General features: G+C 44.8%; 1 protein-coding gene across 3 annotated transcripts in view; it reads right to left on the bottom strand.

The window, feature by feature from the left end:
* LOC141256666 (rab5 GDP/GTP exchange factor-like) overlaps positions 1-17,515 on the bottom strand; it is a 55,246-nt gene that overhangs the window by 20,701 nt on the left and 17,030 nt on the right. For 2 of the 3 annotated variants that reach the window (XM_073671185.1, XM_073671184.1), the window contains exons 3-4: positions 7,812-7,960; positions 3,857-4,002 (exon numbers count right to left, since the gene is read on the bottom strand). In XM_073671185.1, the coding sequence (XP_073527286.1) occupies positions 3,857-4,002; positions 7,812-7,960 (295 nt within the window). Of the gene's footprint in view, positions 1-3,856; positions 4,003-7,811; positions 7,961-9,520; positions 9,578-17,515 lie in introns of all 3 variants that reach the window. The other variant, XM_073671186.1, reaches the window with a different exon arrangement.

The raw sequence follows: 17,515 nt of genomic DNA on the forward strand, positions 1-17,515 counted from the left end.
GTTTATTTAATAAAGATTGCGAGTCTCTCTGTGTCTTAAGCCCCCCATCTCACATAGCGAGATCGCTAGCGAGATCGCTGCTGTGTGACGGTTTTGGTGACGCAACAGTGACCTCACCAGCGATGTCGCTATGTGTGACACTTTGCAATGATCAGGCCCCTGCTGTGAGGTCGCTGATCGCTGCAAAGTGTCCTGGACCATTTTTTGGTCGTTGCTCTCCCGCTGGTCAGCACACATCGCTGTGTGTGACCAGCGGGAGCAGCGATCAGGCTGGTAACCATGATAAACATCGGGTTACTAGAGGCACACGCGCACCTAGTAACCCGTTGTTTATCATGGTTACGAGCCTGCTACGGTGAGCGGTAACCTCCCGCTCACTGTAGCAGAGTGGTAACCATGATAAACAACGGGTTACTAGGAGCGCGTGTGCCCCTAGTAACCCGATGTTTACCATAGTTACCAGCCTGCTCCTGCTTCAGCGGGCTCGTAACCAGGAGCAGGACATCGTGGAAAGAATCTTTCCACGATGTCGCTGCTCCCCTGATCGTTAGTGAGCCTGCCTGTTTGACAGCTCACCAGCGACCACATAGCGACGCAGCAACGATCCCTGACAGGTTGTATCGTTGTCGGGATCGTTGCAGCGTCGCTAAGTGTGACGGGGCCTTTAGGTTATGTGCCCACGATGCGGAAATGCTCCGGATTTTTTCCTGAGCGTTTCTGCATCTCCCAGGCAGAAAAAACGCATGCGGATTGTACATGCGTTTTTCCTGCCAGGTAGAAGCGTTTGTCAAGTGTTTTTAGCATGCGATTTCACATGAGGGTTATCAAGCGCTTTAGTCATGCGGGTTAGTCATGTGACAGGTCACGCGGCCGCCGACGTCAGCGGTCGCGAGACCAATCACATGACTAAATGGCGTCATGGAAGGTCCTTTTAGACCACCGCGAGCCGCCCAACACACCAGACACACCGGACAAGGAGACCGGGGGCCATCAGAAGGTGAGTATAATGTTTATTTTTTATTTTAAAGGTTCTATGGTACCCGGGTCTGGATGAGAGTCTCTTCTTCTCCAGACCCGGTTACCATCCACACATTGAATCGCTTAATATCCGCATGTGCACATGTAGTGATGCGGATATTATGCGATTCAATGCAAGTCAATGGCGGCGAAAACGCCGCAATTCCGCAAAATTAATAGTAGTGCTGCGGATTTTTCCGCAATGATAATGCGCAGCGGAAATTTCTGCAGCATGTGCAGAGCACATGCGGATCATCATTGGGGAACATGGCAGGCCTTCTACCAAGCGTTTCCACGGCGGAATTGCCACTGCGGAAACGCTTAAAAAACGCATCGTGGGCACACAGCCTTAAGATGGATAATTGAGAAGATAGCCAGTGAAAGAATTGTGTATATATACAGCAGTGTGCAAAACTTTTAGGCAGTTGTGGAAAAAATGCTGCAAAGCAAAAATTACTTTTAAAAATAAAAGTGTTAATAGCTTATTTTTATTAATTAAGAAAATGCAAAGTGAATGAACAAAAGCTAAATCTACATCAAATCAATTTAGGGTGACCACCTTTTGCCTTCACTACAACACCAATTCCTCTAGGTACACCTGCACACAGTTTTTGAAAAACTCAGCAGGAAGGTTGTTCCAACCATCTTGGAGAACTAACCACAGAACTTCTGTGGCTTGCACAAATCCTTCTGTCTCTTCATGTAATCTCACAATGACTCGATGTGGGATAGTGGATAATTTCCGGATCACTGGTGGTTTGACTGCTACGAGCACCACCGATCCAGGGCTCTGAATAGCCTTGTGTGAGTGGAGCGGTGACTGATCATGGGTACTACAGCTCCATTCATTCTTAATGGGACAGGTGGAGATAGCGGAAATGGGAGACTGGAGATGCTGTAGGCCTTCGAACACATGTTGTACATCTTTAGTTGGCAATTGCAATGGCAGCTGACAGCAGCAGATCTTGATGATTTGCGTGCCCAAGTGCATTCAGCATGGCAGAGTTCTTCAGATAATCTCATTGATGTGTTGCAAAGGCATGTAAGTGCATGTGTTTCTGTGTGTGGCCCTCATACTCAAGACTAAATAAATCAAGATGTGTTGGAAGTTTCATTTCCATTATTTCACAATTTGCATATCATTAATGGGGATGTCTGGGACTTTTATATTGATGGCCAATCCTCAAGATAGGTCATCAATATCTAATTGGTGGGGGTGCGACACCTGGCACCCCTGAAGATCAGCTGTTCTCGGTGGCGGCCTGGTGTGCTCAGTTATGGAGCTAAACTACACAGCTCAGTGAGTTGCACGGTCACGGACGGGAACTGCACATCCACCCCCATTTAAAATCAATAGGAGGTGAATGTGCAGTACCGGGCCACAGCCACTATGCAATTGACAGAGGTTTATAGTTTTGTTCCGCATCTGAGCACATTAAGCCGCCTCTGGCACTGGTAACAGCTGATTGGCAGAGACGCAGAAGGTATCGTCCCCCTAGCCGATCAGATATTGATGAACTATCCTAAGGATAGACCTTCATTATAAAAGTCCCAGACAACCCCTTTAACATGTCTATTTATTCTGAGATATTCATAATTCCACGATTTTTCCTTCTTTGTGTTACAATTTTGAAGTTGATGAGCATATATAGATAGCCAAGTTTGCTATTCAGGACACCAGCAAAGCTAATGGCATATTAGTAATATCTAAATAGTTTTTGACAACTTAACAGAAGAGGTTATCGCAATGACCTGATTTTAAAGTGTATGTAAATGTTTGTTCATTATTTTCATATATTGGAGACCCTGAAAAGCCCTGTAGATTTGTGGAGATCTGGGTCTTGAGACCCCCACTGATTGCTCAAACCGCTGAATAGAAATGCTCAATTTACTAGTCAGGAGTGCTCAACTTATGCATCAGCATGCACACAGTGGTGCTTGCTCATGCAGGAGGTGAGCACATCTTCCAAAAGAAAATTAACAGATATTTAATAACAATAACACCTACATTTTTTTTTTATGTTGCACAAAAGAGTCAGGTTTTTTTCAGGATCATTGTTATGTTATGCTATTACCTTACATAAGTCATCGTTGTTCAGAATTTGATAGATTTATTGCATTGAACAGTGATTGTACTTATAATCTGTCTGACTTTAATAACAAACTAATCATTTTTGACAGATAATCACTCAATCTAAACATGTAAGGAACTGTCTTTTCGTGTAAATCAGGAGGTGCTCTCAATATATATGCAGACATGCCCATATTATATAAAGGCATGCCAATAGAGTGCCCTTTTGACACAAGTTACACCTGCATACGTTTTGTTTTTTAACATACATACACATACATCTGCCACATCATTGCTCAATTGTATGCCTCAGGAGCAAAATGATGAAAGACTTAACAGGAAAGCTTATGTTCCCACGTAGAGAATATCTCGCAGATTTTCTGCAGGAATTTGTGGGCAGAAAGTATGCAGGAGATTACAGCAGCATCATTCGGGTTTAGATTTTAACAAATGCAAAGGGTAGAATCTACAGCAAATCCACATTTCCACAAAATAACTCACAAAATAAATGTACATTTTGTTGCAATTTTTGACGCTGTGGATCTTACAACAATCTTGCAGCACAGTAGTCACAATTTTGATGTACCCTAATTGTTTTTTTTCCTAGCACATGCTCATTACTGTCTATACTGTAGCATGTCATCAGCAAATATAATCTGAAAAGAGAGTACAATTTTCATATAACTTAAAAATATATTCATCATTGATACAATTATGGAACACAGGAGTAAATCCTTATATTTCCTTTATTAGTCACTCAAGACTCACATCAGCATCTTGCATCCACTGAATGAAATTACTGCAGAGACTCGATAATGGTTGCGCTTCTGGACTGCGAAGAACTTTGAGAAATTCTGAAAAATCCCCTCGAGCCAGTGAGTGAAGGCAAGACCGGGAAAAGTGAAATATAAAGCCTGCAAAGCAAACGAAACATTGCACGATTTATAATAATCATAAAACTGAATCTCAGCACTTACAAAAGAGTCATTTAACCGCTTCCCGACCGCCCACTGTACATAAACGTCGGCGCTGCCTGGGCTCTGTACAGCGCCGACGTTTATGAACGGTCGGTGGTCCCGCAGCCCTCAGGACCCTCAGGGTCCTGCAAGTTCTGCGGTTGCGGTTCAGAGCGACAGCTCTGACAGGGGACATCATCGGGACCTGATTGGATCAGGTCCCAATGATGTTAACCCTTGCTATCTTCTATATGCCGCGATCTATAGTGATCGCGGCATATAGAAGATAGTGAGAGGAGAGGGGGTTGTCCACTTACCTCTCCGACGGCCCCCTGATGCCTTCCAGGACCTGCCGTTGTTATGGCAGCTGGAGGTCACATGACCGCCTCCAGATCTGCCATATATGGTGTCCTGCTGAGCTCAGGCTTTCAGCTGAGTCCAGCAGGAGACAGACAGTGTGAAACTGTCAGCAAACTTCTCATGCAATCTAATACATGTCTATTACATTGCATGAGAACAATGATTAGAAAAATAAAAATTAATGTCCCATACAGGGACTAAGTAAAAATGTAAAAAAAAAGTCTAAAAAATGTTTTCAAACTGTTAAAAAAAAAAAATCACAAAATAAATAAAAAATAAATAAAATATTAAACCAATAAATCGGTATATTTATGCAAAAACAAAAAGAGTACACATATTTGGTATCGTCGCGTCCGAAACAACCCGATCTATAAAACTGTCACACTAATTAACTCCTTTTGTGCACACCGTAATAAAAATAAATAAAAAACGGAGCAAAAAACTATGCTTTTTCATCACATCGCCAAACAAAAAGTGGAAAAAAATGCGATCAAAAAGCAAATAAAAATGGTACCGCTGAAAACGTCATCTTGTTCCGCAAAAGAAAGCCGCCATACAGCTCCATCAGCCAAAAAATAAAAAAGTTATAACTCTTCGAATAAAGCGATGCAAAAATATTTTTTCTACAAAATTGTTTTATTGTGTAAAAGCGCCAAAACATAAAAAATATACAGTAAGTGTAGTATCGCTGTAAACGTACTGACCCGAAGAATAATGCTGCCTTATCACTTTTACCACACGCAGAACGGCATAAAAAAAACCTCAAAAAACAATTCCTGAATTGTTGGTTTTTGTTAATTTTACCTCCCAAAAAACGGAATAGAAAGCAATCAAAAAATGTCACGTACCCAAAAATGGTACCAATAAAAATGTCAACTCGTCCCGCAAAAAACAAGCCGTCACATGACTCTGTCGGCCGAAATATGGAAAAATTATAGCTCTCAAAATATGGCGATGCAAAAACTAGATTTTGCAAAAAAAAAGCGTCTTTTAGTGTGTGACAGCTGTCAGTCATAAAAACCCGATATAAATCTGGTATCTCTGCAATCGCACCGACCCGAAGAATAAAGTAATCTAATCACTTATACCGCACGAGGTAAATAAAACCAATTCTTCACCTGCTACTGATTTGTTTATTATGTCTCCCAAAGATCGCAGTAAGGCTCTGCTCACATTTATCCTGCGCTCTGCGCTGAGCACTTACACCAGAGTTTCCGTGTAAATCTCTGAAATACGTGATTCAGACGGAACCCATGACGGAAGATTCCCTGTAATGAGGCAGATATAGGCCACTGTGGATGCCATCAGGCCTGTGATCCCACGGTGTCATTTTATTTAGGCATGCATAAAAGTGCGGTTGGATACAGTTTTGTGCACTTCTGAAAAAAAGGACACCGCTAAACAGAGGCCAGACGGAGTCCAGAGTAACTCTGCTGCCTCATTATAGTGAATGGATCCTGCAGGGGTTTCATCTGAATTACATCACTTGGAAATTTAGTTGGAAACCCCGATGTAAGTGCTCAGCCTAGAGCGCCGGATAAATGTTACGTAAAATGTTCCCAATAAAAGCTTCAACTCGGTCCTCAAAAAAAGCTAGTCCCCACTCAGGTCCGTCATCTGTTAAAAATATAAGGGACTTCCAAGTTACTGGTAGCAGAAAGGCTCTGGAAAAGCGAAATGGCCCTTGCCCCCCAAAAGAAATTCAGAAAATTTTGTGCTCCCAAATCCAAATGCCTATTCTACAATAATTTGTTCTCCAATTGTCAAATAGCGCTCCGTCCCTCCCAGATCTCGCCGTATGGCTAAGCGGTACGATACAGCCACATATGGGGTATTGCCACTTTTAGAAGAAATTGTGTAACACATTTCGGCACCATTTTTACCCATTGCCCTGTGTGAAAATGTAAAATCTGAGGGTAAAACATTTTTTTGTGGTAAAAATACAATTATGTTTTCTTCACTGCCCAATGGTATAAATTTAAAAATACTCACTACTTCCCTAGATGAATTCCTTGACAGGTGTAGTTTACAAAATGGGGTCACTTGTGGGGGTTTCTGCTGTTTCGGCATGTCAGCGACTCTTCAAATGTGACATGGTGTCTGCAACCTATCCCAGCCAACATAGCGCTCCTTTCTCTTCCGAACCCTGCCGTACACCAAAGCAGTGGTTTTCCCCCACATATGGGGTATCGGTGTACTCAGGAGAAATTGCACAACAAATTTCATGGTGCAATTTCTCCTGTTATCCTTATGATAATGCAAAATTAGGGGATGAAAAACATTTTTTGTGGGAAAAATGTGAAAATTTAATTTTTACGGCTCAATATTATAAACTTCTGTGAAGCACCTGGGGGTGCAAGGTGCTCACCACACATCTAGATAAGTTCCCTAAGGGGTCTAGTTTCCAAAATGGTATCATTTGTGGGGGGTTTCCACTGTTTAGGCACATCAGGGGCTCCCCAAATGCAACATGGCATCCGCTAATTATTCAAGCAAATTTTACATTCAAAAAATCAAATGGCGCTCCTTCCCTTCCGAACCCTGCAGTGCGCCCAAACAGTGGTTTTCCCTCACATATAAGGTATCAGCGTGCTAATGAGAAATTGCACTACAAATTGTGTATTCCATTTTTTCCTGTTACGCTTGTGAAAATAAAAAAATTGGGTCTAAAGTAACATTTTTGTGAAAAAAAGTTAAATGTTCATTGTTTTCTTCCACATTCCAAAAATTCCCGTGAAACAGCAGAAGGGTTAATAAACTTCTTGAAAGTGGTTTTGAGCACCTTGAGGGGTGCAGTTTTTAGAATGGTGTCACTTTTGGGTATTTTCTGTCATAAAGGCCCCTCAAAGTCACTTCAAATAAGATGTGGTCCCTAAAAAAATGTTTTTGTAAATTTTGTTGGAAAAATGAGAAATCGCTGATCAACTTTTAACCCTTATAGCTTCCTAACGAAAAATAATTTTGGTTCCAAAATTGTGCTGATGTAAAGTAGACATGTGGGAAATGTTATTTATTAACAATTTTGTGTGACATATCTCTCTGATTTAAGGGCATGAAAATTCAAAGTTTGAAAATTGCAAAATTTTCTAAATTTTCGCCAAATTTCCGATTTTTTCACAAATAAACGCAAGTGATATCGAAGAAATTTTACCACTACCATGAAGTACAATATGTCACGAAAAAACAATCTCAGAATCAGGGGGATCCGTGGAGGCGTTCCAGAGTAATTACTTCATAAAGTGACAGTGGTCAGAATTGAAAAATTTGGCCTGGTCACGAAGGCAAAAACAGGCTCTGGCGCGAAGTGGTGAAAAAAAAAGAAGCTTTCTGATTGTCTGCAGCTTTTCTAAATAGGTTTTACATGTACCTAAACCAAAAGAAAACTTTTCACATGAAAATTAACTTACCTGCCGCAGGTTGGTACAGGCTTGAGGTAGATTCCTCTCTTCGGACATTATCACTGGCGACATCCGGAAAAGTGTTGTTTCTATTTAACCGCTGTGTAGTCGCATTCATGTCAGGTGTTACGTTCAGATTCCCTGTGTGATGTCTAAAACTGAAGACAGAATCAGATTATGTGAATATATGATGATACTTGTTAATAAGTGCACAGTTTCCAGGTCAAAATATTTAGTTCTCTGATGTTCTCCAAAGAAAGGGGTAACCCCTTAATGTGTGATTAACCATTTCCACCTGAAATGGATTTATGTGAAATGATCTTGGGGTTCATAGTTGTAGGAGCAGCTAATTTTATGTTCAGTAATGCTGAAGTATTACAGGAAAAATGCAGAACAAGTTTATGCAGTATATTAGGAAAGAACATTCATGGGTGAGCCCGACATTATAACTGCATGTACACTGTAATAACAGGGTTCACATATACAATAGCTGGCTCCTTGTATTACCACCAATCTTAAGCTGAAGCATATGTGGCAAGGGTGACAATCTACTGGAAAGTTACAGGTGATGATGTGCTATATAAATAAATGTTCCGGAATATGTTTGCTTTTTAATGACCATGTGTCATGTTCCTTGGATATTTACCCAATGAGAGTGCCGAACTTTTGTACGTTAATAGTATTTAAGAACAACAGTCAGGAAAAATGCAAATAACAGTAAAATATGGACGTTCACCTTTCACCTCTGTATAATGGGGAAGTACATATAAAATCTCCAGCCAGAGATCACCCTGGGAAATATAAAGCTCAGTAAGAATTACAGTGTCCCCAGAAGAATACTTCTGCTTTTTAGATCACTTTTTTGTTTAGTTTTGACCAGAAAACTTATTTCCACTGAAAGATTGCAAATCATGACCGATTACTGAATGAAAAAGTGAAAGTAGATCTATAATTTGTAAATTGCCTCTTCAGAGAGGATGAGGATTTGAACTCTAGCGCTACTTACTGGAAGTATCAATCCTAAAAGTCAATATCGACCCTTTAACAAGCCTTGCCATATGACTTAGGGTGCTTTCACATTGTGCTTATCTTCACGTATGTGGATCCCGTCAGAGCTTGCATCCGAACCACCCCCCGTAAAACGGGATTTGGATGTGCACTCTGCCTTTTCGGGTGTATTTGCCTACTGGAAGCGGATACCCAAACGTAGTAGACTGTGTCTGGGTGTCCGCCTCAAGTAAGCGTATATGACCGAAAATGATGCACGACAGAGCGCACATTCGATCTGTTGGAACTAGTGATGAGCGAGTACGTTTTGTTAACCCTTTCGCTCAGGCGAGCACCAAGTATTTATAGAGTGCTCGGTGATATGTTTGAATCCCTCCCGTGTGCATGATTTGCGACTATTTGACAGCTTTGATACATGTGAGGAATGTGTAAGAAGCAAACATTCCTCACATGTATCAAAGCTGTCAAACAGTCGCAAATCATGCACACAGGAGTGATTCAACCATATCACCGAGCACGCTATAAATACTCGGTGCTCAGCCGAGCATACTCGGCGAAAGGGTTAACAAAACATACTCGCTCATCACTAGTTGGAACTATTATAGTCTATGGCCCCGTCGGCGCATATGTCCGAATCCCGTTTTGTGGATAAAGATAAGTGCAATGTGAAAGCATTTAACATAGGCTGAAAAAATAGAATTAGTCCTTACCGGTAATTCGGTTTCTAGAAGCCTTCCACGACAGCATTGGAGGATGTTGTCCACGCCCTATTGGGGGACAGGAACATAGAGAGATTAAAGGCCCCTCCCCACCGTCAATCCCCAGTGTTTACCAAGATCACCTGGAAAAATGGTTACCTGACAGTTGTATGGAATCCAAAGGGAGGGAAATTCGTGCTGTTGTGGAAGGCTTCTAGAAACCTAATTACCGGTAAGGATTAATTCTATTTTCTCAATACGCCTTCCACGACAGCATTGGAGGAATACCAACGATATTTCATTAGGGAGGGACAATAGCTTGTAGGACTTTCCTACCAAAGGCTAAATCCCTAGTGGATGATAAGTCTAATCTATAGTGTTTAGAAAACGTATGAAGGGAAGACCATGTAGCTGCCCTGCAAATCTGCTCGGTAGAAGAGCCCGCTCTTTCGGCCCATGAAGTTGATGTGGATCTGGTAGAATGAGCCTTTAAGGCAATCGGTGGATTCATTTGTTCATAGCTATAAGCTTCCCCAATTGCCTTTTTGATCCAGTTTGCTATAGTGGACTTAGCTGCCTTCCTTCCTCTGTTCTGCCCTGAGTGCTGTATAAATAGGTTTCCATCCAATCTCCAAAACTCAGTATGTTGAAGATAATAAAGGACAGTTCTGTGGACATCTAGGAGGTGGAACTCTGCTTCCTTTGGATTGGAAGGATTCTGGCAGAAGGAGGGAAGGATGATTTCCTGGGAACGATGGAAGTCCGTAACTACCTTTGGGAGAAAGGAAGGGTCCAAGCGAAGCGTAATTCTATCTTCGGTCACATTCATATAAGGTTCTCTGATAGAAAGGGCCTGAAGTTCTCCTACTCTCCGAGCTGAAGTGATGGCTACTAAGAAGGCAGTCTTATGAGAGAGAGTCTGTATTGAGCTAGAGGATAGAGGCTCAAAGGGAGAGAGGGTTAAACCCTTGAGTACCACATTTAGATCCCAGGATGGGACCTGAGACTGAATTTTTGGGTGAAGTCTGAGTGCTGAAGTTATGAATCTCTTGATCCACCTATGAGAGGCCAAATCGTGGTCAAATATGGAACTTAGGGCTGAAATCTGCACCTTAAGAGTGCTGGGTTTGAGACCCAACTCCAATCCACTCTGTAGAAAATCAAGGATCTGAGCAATGTTGGGATGTGAGGTATCAGGAGTATCTTGGGCGTACCATGATAGGAATTTTTTCCATATTTTGCCGTATATCGCGTTGGTTACTGACTTCCTACTCTGTTGAAGACTTTTTATAACTTCTTCCGAGAGATCTTTGGATCTTAAGATCTCGGCTTCAGTAACCAGGCGGCTAGGTTTAGCCACTGAGGATTGGGATGGAACAGGGGCCCTTGAGAGAGAAGTTGCTGACCTGTGGTAGTATTACCGGACCCTCTAGGCAGAGTTCTGTTATGGCCCCAAACTAAGGCCTTTTGGGCCACAGGGGGCCACCAGAATTGTTGCCACTCTCTATCCTGACTTTCTGGATGGTTCTTGCTATCAGCGGTATCGAAGGGAACGCATAGACCAGCTTGAAGTGCCAGGAATGGGCTAATGCGTCCAAATTCATGGCCTTGTCTCGTCTGTCCAAAGAAAAGAAGAGGGGAAGTTTTGCGTTTGACCGACTGGCAAAGAGATCTACATCGGGGAGACCCCATTTTGCTACCAGCGACTAGAAAACTGAGAATTCAGGCTCCATTCCCCTGGCTGGATATCTTCCCTGCTTAGAAAGTCTGCTTGGATGTTGTTTGAGCCTTTCAGGTGGATTGCTGAAAGTGATAGGAGATGGTGTTCTGCCCAAAAAAATATTCGGCCTGCAATCTGTTTTAGGCTGTGTACCTTCGTACCTCCTTGATGACGAAGGAAGGCAACTGTAGTCACTTTGTCTGAGAGAATCTTGATGTGAGAACCCTGGATTAAGTTGACTGCCGCTCTGAGCGTTTTTTCTACTGCCATTAGCTCCCTGAAGTTGGAAGATCTGGCACTGATCACGGGACTCCATCTGCCTTGAAAGGGAATCTGGGCCACCATAGCTCCCCAGCCTCGTAGACTGGCGTCGGTACTCACTGTAATCAGAGTGTCCTGGGTCCAAGAAATCCCCCTCTGAAGATTTCGGGAGCTTAGCCACCAAGAAAGAGAAGCTTTTATCTGACCGGGGGTCCTGAACCGTTTGTTTAGTGAGTCCCTTTGTCTGTTCCAGGATCTTAGGATATGATCCTGGAGAGGCCATGAGTGGGCCTGGGCCCACAACACCGACTGGATACAGGCTGTCATAGACCCCAATACAGACATTGTCGTTCTCAACGTTGGATTCTCTTGGCGTCTGAAATTTGAGATTTTGGAATTGAGAGCAGTCTGATGCTCCAATGGTAGAAAGGACATCTGTTTGTTGGAGTCCAGCAATTCACCAAGGAATTTCCTCCTTGATGAAGGGAGGAGTTCCGATTTTTTTAGGTTTGGGACCAAACCTAAAGACCGAAGGGTTCTTAAGTTTATAGAGACGTGAAGATTGAGAGTTGCTACTGAGGGAGAGACAATCAACATGTCGTCCAAGTATGGAATTATGCACACGCCCTGTTTTTGGATGAGTGCAATGACTTCTGCCATAATCTTCGTAAACACCCGGGGTGCTGAAGAGATGCCGAAGGGCAGTAAGTTGTACTGGTAGTGAACTGTTATATTGTCCCTGAGGACTGCAAACCGCAGGAACTTTCTGTGGGACTGATGAATCGGCACATGGTAGTAAGCATCCTTTAAATCTATGGTTGCCATGACAAAGGCTTTCCCTGTTAGGGGAATAGTTGATTTTATAGACTCCATCTTGAAACGTCTGTATTTGATGTGATGGTTTAGGGACTTCAGGTTGATTATTATGCGTGGGGTCCCTGATGGTTTCCGTATTAGGAATATTTTTGAGTAGTGACCCGTCCCCTCCTGGCCAGGGGGAACTAGAGACACCACTCCCGAATCCAGAAGGTCTTTTAGGGCGATCGATAGGAGATCCTGAGCCCCCCGAGAGGGAAGGGTCGTGACCCTCAGGATCCGAGGGGGGCGACTCTCGAATTCCAATAGAAGACCCTCCTCGATGGTATTGAGGATCCACTGGCAGGAAGATATTGCCTGTCACTGGGGAAAGAAACTCGAGAGCCGCCCGCCTACATGGACCAAGTCATTGCCTGTCCTGCTGCTGATGTTGTTGCTCGGGTACAAGGATGTTGCGACCCTTGCCGCCTTTGGGATAGCTCCAGCGCCCAGATTTTCCCTTTCATCTATACTGTGAAGGGTGACTTTGGGAAGGCCGAAAGGAACGTTTCTTAGCCTGTTTCTGTTCAGGAAGGGTTTTCTTCCTGTCCGAGGCCTTTTCCAGGATTTCATCCAGGGCTGGGCCAAATGCATATTTTCCTTGGAATGGAATGGAACACAGCATGTGGATCGCCCAAGGAAGCATTTCTGACCCCCAGGTCACTGCTGTCAACAACGTGGACAGAGGTATTAAGCCACTTTTAAGGGCTCACAATAAAATGTTCAAAAACGAAACTGAAACTGCTTTCCTGTGAAATATGTTAAGGAAGTTACTTTCCAGGGTAAAGACTTGTGTATAAGGTAAAATAAAAAACCCCACAAAAAAATACTCCTCCACATCTTGGGCTATGTTCACAAGTAGCATTTTTTATGCGTTTTTGCACTTTTGTATTGCTTTCAACCGTGACAAATGCATTCACTGGGAAATGTCATTTTAACATTTTACAACCTTATCTGGCCATGTGCTGTGTGACACATGCATACAGTGCTGAAAAGACATGGGAACAGCATGGGGAAAACCCCTGGAAGCATCTCTGACACCCAGGTCACTGCCTAAAAGTGTGCGCATCAGAAGTCATCCTTGCCGCATCAGAAGATGCAGACTTGCAACTATCCCCGTGCAAGTCCTTGTCCCAGGGCAGTGTTCAATTGTACCTCCCCCATTCCTTGCAATGCAAGCGCAAATATGCAGCCAACCACCCGCAGGCTGCAATACTATACTGCTAACTTGCACTTCAAATGGGGCCTTTTAGTTTGGAGGAAGCCGAAGCTGGCCGCTACCTCATGGCTGCTTCGGCAGCGAGGTATCCATACTCAGTCCCCAGCCGCCCCTATTTGTCCCGGTGTGCCTTATACATAAGGTTAAACGCGCATACCAAAACATTACCTGTGCCCTCCCCAGTGCATTTAGTGGGAAGGACAGCCTATTCCGCTGTAGTGTGTGCATGCCAAACCCCTGTTCATGGTACATGCAAAGATGCCTCCCACCCTGCACCTGTCGTTGCAGACTTGCAACTATCCCCGTTCAAGTCCTTGTCCCAGGGCAGTGTTCAATTGTACCTCTCCCATTCCTTGCAATGCAAGCGCAAGTATGCAGCCTGCCACCCACCCACCCCCAGGCTGCAATACCATACTGCTTGCTTGCACTTGAAATTGGGCCTTTTATTATTATTCATTATTATTATAGCGCCATTTATTCCATGGCACTTTACATGTGATAGGGATATATATAGCAAAAACATTTACATAATCTTAACAAAACGAGTCAGCGACTGGTACAGGAGGAGCGAGGACCCTGCCCGCGAGGGCTCACATTCTACAAGGGATGGGTGAGGATACAGTAGGTGGGGGTAGAGGAGGTCATGCAGTAATGTGGCGGAGCGGTGGTTACTGTAGGTTGTAGGCTTGTCGGAAGAGGTAGGTCTTTAGGTTTCTTTTGAAGGCTTCCATGGTAGGCAAGAGTCTGATGTGTTGGGGTACGGAGTTCCAGAGTAGGGGGGATGCACGGGAGAAATCTTGTATGCGATTGTGGGAAGAGGAGATAAGAGGGGAGCCAGTGAAGGGATTGACAGAGGGAGTAGCGGGGGGACAGGTGGATTAGTCGAGCTGCAGAGTTTAGGATAGATTGGAGGGGCGCAAGAGTGTTGGAAGGGAGGCCACAGAGCAGGAGGTTGCAGTAGTCGAGGATCCGGGAGATATTTTTGAGTTGGAGTCGGCAGGAAGTGGAAAGGGCTTGGATATGTGGTTTGAAGGAGAGATCAGAGTCCAGGATTACCCCAAGGCAGCGAGCTTGTGGGACTGGGGAGAGTGAACAGCCATTGACGTTGATGGATAGGTCAGATGGGGGATATGAATGAGAAGGTGGAAAGATGATGAACTCTGTTTTATCCATGTTGAGTTTTAGAAATCTGGCAGAGAAGAAGGATGAGATGGCGGACAGACATTGTGGGATTTTGGTTAGTAGGGAGGAGATATCGGGTGCAGAGAGGTAGATCTGTGTGTCATCAGCATAGAGGTGATACTGAAAGCCGTGAGACTCTATGAGCTGTCCCAGGCCAAAGGTGTAGATGGAGAAGACCAGAGGTCCTAGAACTGTACCTTGGGGGACACCGACAGATAGGGGGCGAGATGAGGAGGTGGTGCGTGAGTGGGAGACGTTGAATGTCCTGTCTGTTAAGTATGAGGAGAGCCAAGATAGGGCCAAGTCCGTGATGCCAAGAGATGAGAGAATCTGTAGCAAGAGGGAATGGTCCACTGTGTCTAAGGCAGATGACAGGTCCAGAAGGAGGAGGATGGAGTAGTGTCGCTTGGATTTGGCGTTTAGTAGGTCGTTGGTGACTTTGGTCAGGGCAGTTTCAGTCGAGTGATGCGGTCGGAAGCCAGATTGCAGGCGGTCGAAGAGGGAACAGGAGGAGAGGTGGGAGGACAGTTCAAGGTGGACATGTTGTTCTAGTAGTTTTGAGGCAAAGGGGAGAAGTGATATGGGGCGGTAGCTAGTCAGAGAGGATGGGTCAAGGGAGGGCTTTTTGAGGATGGGTGTGATTGCGGCATGTTTGAAACATGAGGGGAAGACACCGGTTGTTAGTGACAGGTTGAAGAGGTGGGTTAGGGTTGGGATGAAGACTGTGGTAAGGTTAGGGATGAGGTGGGATGGGATTGGGTCAAGTTCGCAGGTGGTGAGGTGTGATTTGGAGAGTAAAGAGGAGACTTGACCTTCTGTAATGGTGGAAAAGTGGGGTTTGGAGGAGGAAGGTTGAGTAGATATGAGGAGGGGTTGTGCAGACTCTAGGCAAAAGATTTGTCTGATGGTGTCAATCTTCTGCTTGAAGAATGAGGCAAAGTCTTCGGCTGAGATGAGAGAGGAGGTGCTGGGGGACGAAGGAGAGAATTGAAAGTGTTAAATAGCTGTTTAGGGTTGTGAGACAGGGAGGATATGAGAGATGAGAAGTAGGTTTGTTTTGCTGTAGTGAGTGCGGACTTGAAAATAGTGAGGGATTGTTTGAATGCGATGAAGTGCTCGATGGAGTGAGACCTTTTCCATCTACGCTCCGCAACCCTGGAGGCCCACCACAGTTCTTTAGTAAGTTTGGTGTGCCAGGGTTGCCTGTTGATTGTGCGAGATTTGGTATGCGTGAGAGGGGCGATCGAGTCGAGAGCTGCAGCTATTGTGGTGTTATATGAAGCGGCAGCAACATCTGCATTGTGTAAGGAATTTATGTCTGTAAGAGGGAGGAGGGATTCAGAGAGTGAGTGTAGGTCAAGGTGTTTGAGGTTTCTGCGGGCGTGTGTAAGTTTGTGGAGTGGGGATTGTGCGCCTGGAGAGGAGAGGGTAGAGAATGTGAGGAGGTTATGGTCAGAGAGAGGGAGAGGTGAGTTAGAGAGGTTAGATAGGGAACAGAAGCGGGTGAAGATGAGGTCCAGTGTGTGGCCATCTTTATGAGTAGCTGCCGAAGACCATTGAGCAAGGCCGAAGGAGGAAGTGAGGGATAGGAGCTTAGAGACAGATGAGTGGGATGTGTCAATGGGGATGTTGAAGTCACCCATTATGATAGTGGGGATGTCAGTGGAAAGGAAGTGAAGCAGCCAGGTGGTGAAGTGGTCTAAGAAAGTGGTGGCTAGCCCTGGGGGTCGGTAAATGACGGCCAGTTGGAGGTCAGAGGGGGAATAGATGCGCACACAGTGCACCTCAAAAGAGGGGAGTGTAACAGAGGGTGGCAGTGATATTTGGGTGAAAGCGCAGGTATCTGACAGGAGAAAACCTACGCCTCCGCCATGTTTGCCGTTGGCATGCGGAGGCGAAATCTGGCCACCATGTCATGGCTGCGTTGGCGGCCTGGTATCCATACTTAGTCCCCAGCCGCCCGGCGGCCGGGTGTCCACACTCGGTCCCCAGCCGCCAGGGGGCGGCCGGGTGTCCATACTCGGTCCCCAGCCGCCCCTATTTCTCCTGTCAACTTCCCCCCACACACTTTTCTTAGCCCGGCCTGCTTTAGCGCAGCATTGGACGAGCCCACCAGAGAACCAGACTCCTCCGGTGGGCCCTGGCTTCTCCATCAGGGGAGTTGAGAGTGCCAAGGTGAGGAGCATGATGATGATGATAGAAGTTAGCATCTGCTTTGTTTTCTTGGAATGCAAGCGCATGTATGTAGTAGCGGCTAGGCCTGAGGTGGTCAGCGTTTTGGCGCATATCCTACCTCCTCCGAGGATTTCTGGATGTTTTCCTGCTACTATCCCAGTTCTATGACTCCAGTTAAAACAAAGCTTCAGGTGATAAATGATGGATGAGGTGGTGGCAAAGGAGAAAGAGCAGGAGGAACAGGGACCATTCACATCAATATCAGGCCAGTCAACCACATATGTCTTGTAGGATATGTTTCTGTAACAAAAGGAGCGGTTCGGCTACACAGTTATAGGGCATACAGTGAGTTCAATGCCTACCAAAAATTTCAAGGCACTCCAATGCCCCTTGGAAATGACATGGAGGTCAGAGGGCCTTAACTAAACAGTTTTTTCTATTTATAGCAACTGGGTCTCCTGTACACTGATGGCATAAGCAGTGAATGGAAGGCTTTCCAAAAATTATGAGGAACTGCAATGCCCCTTGAAACAGACGTGGATTACAGCGTACTAAAAACCTTCTACCCATTATAGGGGAGTGGGTCTCCCTTAGT

This window comes from Phyllobates terribilis, unplaced genomic scaffold (genome assembly GCF_046119375.1).
Source record: "Phyllobates terribilis strain yellow unplaced genomic scaffold, ASM4611937v1 Scaffold_1__5_contigs__length_1240528914, whole genome shotgun sequence".
Classification (NCBI taxonomy): domain Eukaryota; kingdom Metazoa; phylum Chordata; class Amphibia; order Anura; family Dendrobatidae; genus Phyllobates; species Phyllobates terribilis.